The following is an 11,549-nucleotide window of genomic DNA, read 5'->3' as shown; positions in this document are numbered from 1 at the left end:
CCTTCCTGGTAATAAACAACATTTCTCCTAGACGCAGTGGAAACATGCATGGGATATTCACTAGATTTCAAATCCACAGATGAGGGGAGGGAAGAGGGTGGGTGGGTGGGCGGAGAACTTTTGCTATTACTTTTCCTTTGATGAGAACATGTATATTGTACAAAATATATATATGAAATATAAATTATACATGGTGTGAGAAGCAGGGATGTGGTGGAGTATAACAACAAAAAGGAATGTTACACTCGTGCTACAGTTTCTGTTGTTCCATGACATGCTTTTGTGGACAGCTAATAAACGACCAGAGTTTAAACCATACCACAGTCTTTCTTTTGTGCTTTAGTTGTTATAAAAACATTTAAAGAAGCTAAATGAAACGTGTGGACCAAAATAAGGGACCACATACAGCAACGCAGAGGTGTGTCCAGGAACAAATGGCAACTATTCTGATAACCAAAGAATAATTTTAGTGATTTTTAAGGCAAAAAAATGTGGTGTTTTCATGCCTCTTAAATGTGAGAATTTGATTCTTTTTTTGTCATACCAAATAGTTTTAAATTTTAAGATGTCACCTTGAGCTCTGCAAACTTACACAGAGCATTTTTTCACTAAATTCTGACATTTTATTGACGAAGAAATTAATAAAGTTAATAATATGCAGATTAATCGATAATAAAAATAATCATTGGCTGCAGCCCTACAACACATAAATAATAGATGGAAGCAAACAAAGCAGTTCAGAAAACTTTTATTCTTTTACAAGGACACTGCAGCATCCTCCTGAATAAAAATGTGACAGATCTGGCCTGCGCCCAGCAGCAGGGTGTTTTATCGATCCTTTTACTTCGACCGAGCAAATGACTCAAGGTACTAAAAGTCATGACAGCTCCCTCACAAAGCCAGTGGGCTGTCCACAGTCAGACTGATGAAGAAAAACAAGGTCGTTAAAAGTCTGGAGGAGGATTTGGCTGTGGTTCCTTTTTGGGGATTCCTTTTTTTTTGGTCCATCTCCACAGGAATACACTGCTGCAAGGAAGGAAGTGGACCATTCCTTCATGAAAAAATTATACTGCTGCAGCCATGCAAGTTTAATAATAGTTATTTATTTAAAGATATGAATAGATACATTAGAATACAGTGCAGTCATTTAGAATTATCTTGTGATTTCTTCAGACCACAGTAAAATATGTCTCCATTTCTATTTTAGGGGGAAATTTGACTTCATATTTGTCTGTGTAATTAAAAAGATATTGATGCAATATATATTTATACGTATACAAAAATGAGAATTGTGTGTAAATGAAAGTGATCACTTTATCCAGCAGTATGGCACAAATGTAAAGAGAAAAAAAAAGGATGTACTTTTTGGTATATGAGGTAATGAAGTGAGAGAGATGAATAAAGATTGGACTATGTACGCACATAGGGCTAGATTTAAAAATAAATTAATCTCTGTGTTGACAAAACAGATAAGGGATGAACACTTGATGATATTTGTTTTTTATTTATACTTGTATGTGTGTTTTTATGGCTTCAGCATGGATGAAAGCCCATGACAAATTTCCCACTCTTCCGGACAATAACGTACATTTTTATCTTGACTTTTACATGAAAAAGACAATTATGTGTGGCTCAATAGCAGCAGTCATGTACTGTCATTCAACCTAACCAGAAAATAACAGAATAAGATCAGATCAGATAAACATTTATTACTCCCACAATGGGGAAATTGCACTGTTACAGCAGCAAGTGGATAGCAGAAAGAAGAACCAGTATAAGAAAGGCTAGTGTGTAAAAAAAAAAAAAAGCATTCTAAGCATATTGTAAAATGCTATTAGTTACACTAGTGTTCCCCCTTTCCTATTAAATAATGTATTTATCTTAATTGCATTATGATTATTATTGATAATAATAATAAAAATAATAATAATATGACTATTATTATTTTCTCTCCTTATTTTCCTGTCAATCCACTGCTCCACACTTCAGTCTCCAGTAGGTGGCGGTAATGCACCTATACGTTGGTCTGCCAACCGCCAATAAAACTCAAAAGAAGAAGAAGAAGAAACCTAAAGTTGGTCAAATTATTAACCAAATGTAGTTTTCCTGACTAAAGTTTACATATAAACGTCTTGACGGACCACATGAGTGGACAAGACCCCGTAATACACGACGACCACTTAATGAACCCAGTGTTTCGTGTGCTATTGACTACGCATGCGCACTCCGAGCAGAATATCGAGCCGCCCTTCCTCCCCGCCAACTTGCACCGCAGGGTCGGGCGGACATCGACTCACAACAACCCCGACTTCGTTGGCTTTTCTCATTGAATACTTTCTGAGCTAAAATGGAGAGCCCATATCGCGCTGAAAACGGTAAGCCAATGCTTATTCAAGCATGTCGCACCCATCTCGAGTTATCCGGTTTTCTTTTGGGTTGTGTGCGCCCGATTTTGAACATGGCGTACCCCGCTCTGAGATGGCGGTGGCTTTGTGCTACGTTAGCTTATGTGTACGGTAGTTATCAGACGGAGCTTAAGCTAGCTATCAGTATGCTAGTCAGTTAAACCATACTGGCGCCTTATGCTTAAATAAATGCTTTAATGCACGGACGTAATTTCTTTTGGGGGGGACACAGGGGACATATCCCCTGTACTTTTACAAAAGGCCGCTTTTGTCCCCTGCTGTTTTTAACCGTCCAAAAGAGAAGGGTCAGGCACTAGGACCAAGCGGTAAACGGCCGCTCAAACTGAAGCCTGTTTCCCTCAGTTTAGACCCGCCCACAAGCTCCTCGATTGGCTCTGCCGTTCCTTATGTGATTGGCCGTCCCCGCTGTCACTCCATCAGGATGTAAACATTTGCACACCGGTCTGCTAGTTGCCCAGGAGAAACAGATGCTTCTTTCCTGGCCATTAATCTAAAAACATAATTTTTGCATGCATAGGTACTACATATGGAACAATAAAGAGATTATATATAGAAACAAATCCTTTTTTTTTTTTTTTTACCCCTATTGGTTTATTCACAATATAGTCTTAGTTCATCAGTTATTTAACTCAAACGGATCATTACTTGCATATCAAGAATTAATCATAAAATATAGAATCCCAATTCCTATTAGCGAATTTAATATTGTCGTAAATGCAATCCCTCTAGGTGTAATTATGTTTTTTAAAAGTACATTAATACAAAATCCATCATTATTGCCCTTTGATCCAACCAAACTTGAAATCGGCCAAATAACCTTAACTGGAGAAAGATCTGGAATTTACCTGCTAGATATATAAATATATATTATATATATATATATATATATATATATATATATAATATTATAATTTTATGATGTATAACAAAAATTTAAAAATATTTGATTGGTAAAACCAGCTTGTGCAAAACTTCTGTATAAGCAGTAAAATAGTTGCTATATATTTGATCTTTAATACAACATCAGAATCAACTTAACTTTGAACAAAATGAACAGTTGTGATCATTTAAATCCTGACATTGTAAAAAATATTTTGCAGATTCACCTCTTCTGCTGCCGTCTCTCCGCCTCTTCATCCCTCCTCTGCGCCTCGTGTCTGCAGCCATGTGGCAGGTCGTCCAGAGGGGCAGCGTGCAGGATTACGGGATGGTGGAGGAGTTCATCAGCACAGTTTCAGAAATCCTACCTGAACTTTTGAACGCAGATCAGAAAGCTCAACTCCTCCTGGGACTCAGAGCGCGGGTGAGACTGCAGGATATTATTGTTGAGTGTTGAGCAGAAAAAACAACAGCAGTTTGGTTTCTTTCTTGCAGATGTTTAGCTGTCAAAACAAGTCATAAAAATCTGTTGTGCAATATAGCTGTCCCCTTTGACTCGCTTGGTAATGGCCTCATAATTCACAGCATCTAAACAATAAAAAGTTATAGCCTGACTGTCGGTGAAGGTGCGGCTGATGTAGAGGTTTAATATTTCTTTGACGGAAAATGTCAGCATCACCTGCGAGGCACTGAAAGGTTATTAAAGCTTTCGTTATGCCAGAACTGGGTCTCTATGAATCTGTGAGTGAATAACAGTTGCAGGTGTTGTGCTGTCAGTTGTATTTACCCTGAGGTGAAACATTTCGTTGCAGGTGGTTCTTGAATTGTGTCGGGCTCAGGAGATAAGAGACACAGAAACCATCGAGATGCACCTGGAGCGGATCAAGACTCTTATATCCACCTGGGCAGCACAGGTTAGCCTCTTTTAAAAGTGTAGTTCAGCATTGTTTTTCATCAAATTATTTCTGCTTAAACTATATTTGTGCATGTTTTTGTTCCAGCCGTGTTTTGCAGAAGTGGAGTTCCCAGAATCAAACTTTGTGGATCAAGTTGAATTGCTGTTAAAAGACGCTGAAGAGAAGGAAAAGTTTTTCCAGGTTTGTGTCTTTTGATGGATTTCTTCATATTTCTGAAGCTGTCCTGACTGCTACAGAATATATAATATTCAGTGATGCTACATGAGCATTTAACTGTGATTACTTCTTCCAGGATGTTTTTCCTACGGATTTCGGGCCTGATTATGACAGCGCTCTACAGGTGCTAATGCTGGATTTCCTGTCCAGACTGGAGAAGCTTCTTCCTGTACCAGACATTCAGCAGGTAAGGCAACATAAATCCGCTTAGGAATCAGAGAAAGAAAAGATGCTCCTTATAACTCCAGAACTTGCCTGAGAAAACTCACAAGTTTTCTACAGTATCAAAGTAATCCAGTGAAAGTTGACTATACGTTTATGCGTACATTGCAAACACAAACTTCTAATCAAGGTTATAATAGTTTGGGATTTTTCATTAGTTTTTAGTTTTAATTTCATTGTGAATGTTTGTTTTCAATTTTTAGAGTGAGTTTGCTAGTTTTTAAATGCTTAGTTTTAGTTTAGTTTTTATTAGCTTTAGTGTTAGTTTTATTTTTTTTTGTGATGACTGAATTTCCCCACTGTGGGATAAATAGAGCTTATCTTATCTTACATGCAAATTAATGACGTTGCTGAGTTGCCCGTAATAAAACATGTTCAATATAGAAGTATGTTAAGCGTCTTCAGCGAGGTTTTTAGGTTCAGTTTCTTTTGACCTAAATCTTGGATCTCTTCTCTAGACTGCATCGATGCTCAGTGCCGTCCCATCTGCCATGGAGGAGTGTGTGCACTCTGTTCCCGACCTGCAGCACCTGAAGGCTGTGCTCCAGTACCACACAACACTTGGACATTTCGATTTATCCGGTGAGTCACATCTGGGCTTCATTTGCATAACCACAGAGCTGGCAAGCACTTTTGAAATGCATGTTTTCTTTTGAAGAATTATACCATTTATTATATCCAGAAACTGTTATAACAGAAATAATCTTCAGGTTTTTTTAAGTAGTGCAAAAGATACATTTTTGAGTTCTCCCTAATTTGAGTTATGGTTGTGCTGTTTCAATGGAGGTGCAGGATTTATGTACTGCAGTGAAAAATGAGGCCACAGTGAGAAAAAAGTGACAGGAGCAAAGAAAAGATGCCCTGAAGCTGCTCGGGGTTTAGTGAGATAATCAGATATCTCGATTCTCAATGGGTTCTCCTGTCCTCAACAGAAAAATACTTTTTTCCTTGATTTAAGAAAACATTTTTTATCTTTAGTTCCTGCACTGGTATTCACATTATGTTTATAAGTGAGATTGATATTGAATAAAATACATTTTTTATAGAATAAAAGATGGAAGATTCATGGGATTAAAAACACTTTTTTCCTGTGATTTTCTTTTTCTTTATAGCCTTAACCATAAAGCTGACGGTCCTTTTTTTTCCCCACAGATGAAACTCAAACCATTCCTTCTTCCTTCGGGAATTGCATCCTGTCTTCGCTGTCCCTCCCTCAGCTGGAGAAGGTCGTCATTCATACAGATCAGATCCAGCTGCAGACTCAGTCGGAGCAGATACCGGGCTGCATGACGGTCCAGGTGGAGGGCGAGACTGTGACACTGCTGGACTACATACACATTGAACAGCATCCAGCTTTGGTGGAGCCTGATGCTGAAGACGGACACGAAGTAAACGAAGAGGATAGTGTCAGCGACGCCCTGAAGCCAGCCTCTTTTCAACCACTGAAACAAAGCAAAAGACTGCAGGTGAAGAGAAAAGCTTTAAAAGAAAAAGACTCCGCTACAGCCAAGAGGCAAAGAAAAAAATACCCAAATAATAAGACGTGTCCTGTGTGCAATAAGATTTTCCTGCGGGCCGCAGCCATGAGGCGACACCTGGAAACTCATTCTGCCAACCGGGAATTCAAGTACAAATGCGCCAACTGTGATAAACGATTCAGGGACCATTACGACATGAACAGACACAACATGCGCGTCCATGAAAAGGAAGAGATCTGCAACATCGCTAAGGAGGAGGAGGCAGGAGATCCCTGCACGTCTGAGATGTCGGAAAACAAAAACTGCGCTCTGTGTGGGAAGTATTTCGGCCGTCGGGTGGACATGGAGCGGCACATGAGGTCCCACTCAGAGGACCGCCCGTATAACTGCTGCTTCTGCGAGAAGAAGTTTAAGAATCCTTACGTTTTAAAGAGACACCAGCAGGAGATTTGTAAGAGCAGAGAGCTGAAACGGCCGAAGAAGAAAGAGACTCAGCGCCCGAATCCACAACCGCCATCTGAAGCGTCGACTGAGGGCAAAGTGTGTCCCATCTGCAACAGGATCCTACCGTGCACCGCCGACATCGCAAAGCATTTACGATCCCACTCGGAAGAGCGTCCTTTTATTTGCATCACTTGCGAGAAAGGCTTCAAGTACAAGGACACGTTGAAGAAGCATCAGATTATTCATGGTCACGAGGGGATCAGAGAGGAGCAGAGCAAGACGGTGGAGCAGATTCTGGCTGAAGCCGATGCAGGTAACCTCGAGAAAAAAGAAAATAATCCACATGCATCTGCAGACACGTCTGAGGAGTGTCTGTCTGCAGAAACAGTGCAGAAAGTCAAGAGAAAAGTGCCTAAAGTGTGTCCGGTCTGCTCTCGGGTGTTCGACAGCGTCAAAACACTAAACCGGCACGTCCAGTGTCACACAGAGGACCGTCCTTATTACTGCGTCCACTGCAAGAAACGCTTTAAGCACATGCACGGGCTGAAAAGGCACCAGATTTATGCCATCTGTCATAAGAAAATCACCAGATTCTTGTGGAAAAAGGAGCAGAGAGCGGGGCCGAGCCAGAGCGAAGCGACCAGCGGCGAGCTGCAGCAGGGCTCCAGCCTGAAGATCCCCGTGTGGTGCTCCAACTGCGGCAAACACTTTGAATACCCGTCGGCTTTGAAGGAGCACCAGGAGAACGTCTGCAAAGTGGAACTGGGTGAGATCATGAAGTGCGGCGATTGCGGGAAAGAGTTCAAGAGCATGACGATGCTCAAAGTGCACCAGAGGATCCACGACCCGCTCTACTGCAAAGAGTGCGGGAAGATCCTCGCAAACCAGCCTGCGTTCGAGAGGCACAAGCTCATGCACAGGCCGATGCCGTGCACCATGTGTGATAAGACTTTTACTATGCTGAGGCGCTTGAGGGAACACTACGAGAAGCAGCACAAGTTCACCGGACCGTATCCTTGTGCGCAGTGCGACAAAACCTTCATCCAGCTCTCCTACCTCGCCATCCACCAGAGAATCCACAAAGGAGAGTTCCCGTACATCTGCAGCATGTGTCCCGAGAAGTTCAGGTCCTCCAACTGTCTGACGGTCCACCAGAGGAAACACACCGGAGAGAAACCCTTCCTGTGCTGGCAGTGTGGGAAGTGTTACCGCTCTGCCTCGGAGCTCACGGTGCACATGGGGACGCACTCGGACGAGAGGCCGTGGGCGTGCACGCAGTGCGACATGGCGTACCGCACCAAGCTGCAGCTGACCAACCACGTTGAGCAAATCCACATCGGCGTGCGGTATCCCTGCAACAGCTGCGGGAAGCAGTTCATGAAGGAGACGTCCCTGAAGAGGCACGAGCTCATCCACACAGGTAGGCTAGAAACTGTTTGTAGGGTTACTAATCGGTTCAATGACCAACACTACGATTGATGCAAAGTGGAAATATTGATACATATCCTCATCTTTAATGCATGCCTATATTTTACATTTAATTTACATTCTTCAAAAATAATAGTTTGGTTTGCATGTACATTTATATAGGACTTCAGTAATAAAATTGTCAAGTAGCTCTTCTTTGAGTTAGTATTAATATGTGTAACAGATTTTGTTAAATAAGCCTATGATATTGTCTCATATTAATTGCAGTCCCTTGAATTGAATCGAAATCGTGTCATGGCAGACTTTATATCAGCAAATATGGTATCGTTGTCCAAAAAAACAATATAGTGATTGTATCATGATGAAGCTTTTGATTTAGACTTTGTTGGTATTTCAAATTATGATTGAACCATACTTGATTACTGTACATTGAAGAACTCACGGTAAAATACTGTCTAGCTTTATAAATTGCACAGTTGCGCTTTACTTTGTTTAAAATAGTTGTGTTACTTTTATTGCACATTTGATCTGCTTACTTAAGGTTGTCTTAGTTTAAACTTACACTAAGAAAACTTTTCATGAAATAGCTTCCTCAGCAAGCTATATCACGTAGTTGGGCTGAACAAAAGAAAACCCTCCCAACTGCAATGTATGAAACAGTGAAGTTGTTGTGAGGTTACATCTCATTATTTGAGTAGAAAATGTGAAGAAATCTTTAGGTTGCTGCTGTCACAATATGTAACCAAGGGTTGAAACACTAGAAACATTAGAAAAAACATTAGACTCAAAAGAGTTGTAATATTTTAGCACTCTATGGCTACCAGAGAGGACAAGTTAGCAGTTAGTATGCTAATGGTAGCTATGTGTTGGCAAGGTAAGGCACAAACATGATAGCCCTCTGGTTTATATTCAAGTTCGTTTTTCAGTTTGGCAGCTTATAAAAACTGTTTTATGTGTTCTCAACCCTGTTGTTGTCCCACTACACAGCGGCTTTTTAAGCATTTAAAAGCATTTAAGCAGTTACCTGTCACAGCCACATGTCATCTTTAATGTTAATACATGTTTAATGTGGTTATCATAGGTTTACTTAGCCCTCTGGAGTCCATGAAACCACCTGCACATGACTTCTTCATGACGTAAAGACATAAAAATGAAGCAACATTGAGTCTTGCCATCAGCTTCCCTCTAAAGTTCTGGCTTGAAACTCCATGCCAGATTTTATTTTGATGATATTCAGCCAAGTAAGACCAGAGATATCGTCAAATATATTTAGTATAAAATATGGAACTAGATATTATCCTCAATTTACCTATTATATGTTATATATGCAACCTTTATTCATATTTGCAATATTTAAAATTTTGATCAAGTAAGTCAAAGTTAATAAGGAATTATCAGGACATATAGGTGAAGTAACGCTGAAAAAACTGATACCAACATGGCATGGTAAAGATTTTTAACAGACATAGTAGCCAAAAATTTCAGAGGGTTAAGGCATTGGCTGTTATTTTAATATTTATACAAACAAAAAGTTAATTGAGCTGCTAATACTAATTGAAGTTTTCATTATTTGTCTAGTGAAAATTTTGATCACTATACTCATGATATGAAACTTTAACTCTGTCTCCTCTACACTAAGGCGAGAGGCCGCACCAGTGCACCGTGTGCGGGAAAACCTTCCTGACCGCCAACGAGCTCCGCCTCCATAACCGCTACCACACCGGGGAGCGGCCGTACAAGTGCGAAGTGTGCGGCAAAGCCTTCATCCAGTCGGGATATCTGAAGTCACACATGCGCATCCACACCGGGGAGAAGCCGTTCAAATGTGACATCTGTGACAAAGGCTTCAGGCTGTCGTACCACATGAAGAAACACAGACGGACTCACGCCGGGAAGCCAAAGACCTACATCTGTGAGGAGTGCGGGCTGGGCTTCCTCATTAAGAAATCCCTGTGGGAACACTCGCTCACCCACAATGTCAAAGTGGAACCTTCGTTCACTGATGAAGTGAGGATAGAATTTCAGTAGAAATCCTGTAGTTAAATGCAGCTTTTGTTCATTTATATTGAGGATAAATTCTGAGCTGGAATCATCAAATCATCAAAAACACTTTGTTATGAATTTGCTTTTTCTTATTTAGTTTTGACAGCTTTGTAAGTTGGTTCTTTTTTTTTTCCCCTCCTGGTTATCAAATATAAAGCTAATCGATGATCTACAAGGCATGTAAATAATAAAAGCCAATGATTTATTTCTGCTCACGTGGCTTTTTGGAATAAATCTATCATGAATGTAAATTTTCTCTCCCTTCATTTTTATTTTAAAAATAGTGCTGAGAATGTTACTGATTAGCCATGTGACTTAAAGTGAAATTTAAAAATACTTAAAAAGAAATATATACAATTTAATTATCAAATTATTTTTGACTGATATTGCAGTTATTATATTGGTGGAAATGATCATCTTTACATAATTGTTCTTATTTTCATTGAAAAACATTTCCATGATGTGTGATTTTTTTTTTCCTGACAAATGTTTTCTTGAGCTTGTAGAATATGCAGTTACATCTCTACAGCAGTGCTATAATTAATTTTATTACCATCGGTGAGGCCTTTAACAAATATTGCACATACTGCAATTTGGAAATTGCATAAGCTATTTCCAAATTGAAGTAGGTCATTTTGCTGTCTTTCAGTTTCAGTCTTTTAAAGCTGAAGAATTGCTGCTGCTCTGTTTTCTAATGGTGTCCACTGATTATCTTCATACTGGACTGTGATTGGCTCCCAAACTAGTTGTGATGTAACAAAATCTACTCGTATGTCGTTCACCTTTTCAACTTCAAAGTTTTAAGGTGAGTACAGAAAAACTTCAACAGATTAATGTGAGAAAAGATAAAAATCCACCAGCCTTCTCGTGACAAGCTGAAGCTGAACACTGTATGTATCTAGTTTAGGAGAGTTTTGAGTTTGAAACCACTAAAACCTCCACAGCTCCTGTAAGGTTCAGCCTGCAGGTCTGATTTTACACACGAGTTGACAACATGTAGAAGGTACCAGGTGAAAAAGTGCAAAAGTCTGGCGTAAAACTTGCTATGTTTGAACTGATGTAGTTTGGGTTGTGTTTTTATGCTTCACAAACATTTCCTGAAACTAGAAGATCTTATCTATCAAATGCAACCTCACAATGCATTTTGTCCTCAAGTTCTTTTGTTAAAGCTTTTCCTTTTGGGTATGCCCCAGAGGGGAAAATTCAAAAAAATGGCTAGGTGCTCAAGTCTGGATGCATCACAATACCCTTCCTACCATGGTTTTCTTGATGATAACTAAAATCATTATCAAGAAAACCATGGAAAATGTCTAAATATCAGCTCTTAAATTAAACTCTTATGAGCTATTTTTGTTGCTATCATTATATTTGTCCAAACAAATGTACCTTTAGTTGTACCAGACATTTAGATAAACTAGAAAAGCAGGCAGTAAACAAGTGCGGTCTAATATTTTTTTCCATGACTGTAGTATGTCAAAAATAGCAGGATGTCCTAT

The 11,549-nt window shown here is 39.7% G+C and overlaps 1 protein-coding gene across 1 annotated transcript; it reads left to right on the top strand.

Moving 5' to 3' along the window:
• The first annotated feature begins 2,061 nt into the window (after positions 1–2,061).
• LOC131961106 (zinc finger protein 11-like) lies at positions 2,062–10,304 on the top strand. Its single transcript, XM_059326374.1, has 8 exons — positions 2,062–2,375; positions 3,527–3,729; positions 4,118–4,219; positions 4,307–4,402; positions 4,515–4,625; positions 5,119–5,242; positions 5,813–8,002; positions 9,650–10,304. The coding sequence occupies exons 1-8, from the start codon at positions 2,348–2,350 to the stop codon at positions 10,036–10,038; spliced, it is 3,243 nt and encodes a 1,080-aa protein (XP_059182357.1). The 5' UTR covers positions 2,062–2,347; the 3' UTR covers positions 10,039–10,304.
• The last annotated feature ends 1,245 nt before the right edge of the window (positions 10,305–11,549 follow it).

Source organism: Centropristis striata, chromosome 22 (genome assembly GCF_030273125.1).
Source record: "Centropristis striata isolate RG_2023a ecotype Rhode Island chromosome 22, C.striata_1.0, whole genome shotgun sequence".
Classification (NCBI taxonomy): Eukaryota; Metazoa; Chordata; class Actinopteri; order Perciformes; family Serranidae; genus Centropristis; species Centropristis striata.
The sequence above is the reverse complement of the archived record's forward strand: the minus strand, read 5'-3'. Positions and strand labels throughout refer to the sequence as shown.

Excerpts from the sequence above, each read along its gene's own strand:
- LOC131961106 (XM_059326374.1), top strand. The coding sequence starts at position 2,348 with ATGGAGAGCCCATATCGCGCTGAAAACG. Across the intron at positions 3,730-4,117 it reads TCCTGGGACTCAGAGCGCGG|GTGGTTCTTGAATTGTGTCG; the intron begins GTGAGACTGCAG and ends ATTTCGTTGCAG. Across the intron at positions 5,243-5,812 it reads TGGACATTTCGATTTATCCG|ATGAAACTCAAACCATTCCT; the intron begins GTGAGTCACATC and ends TTTTCCCCACAG.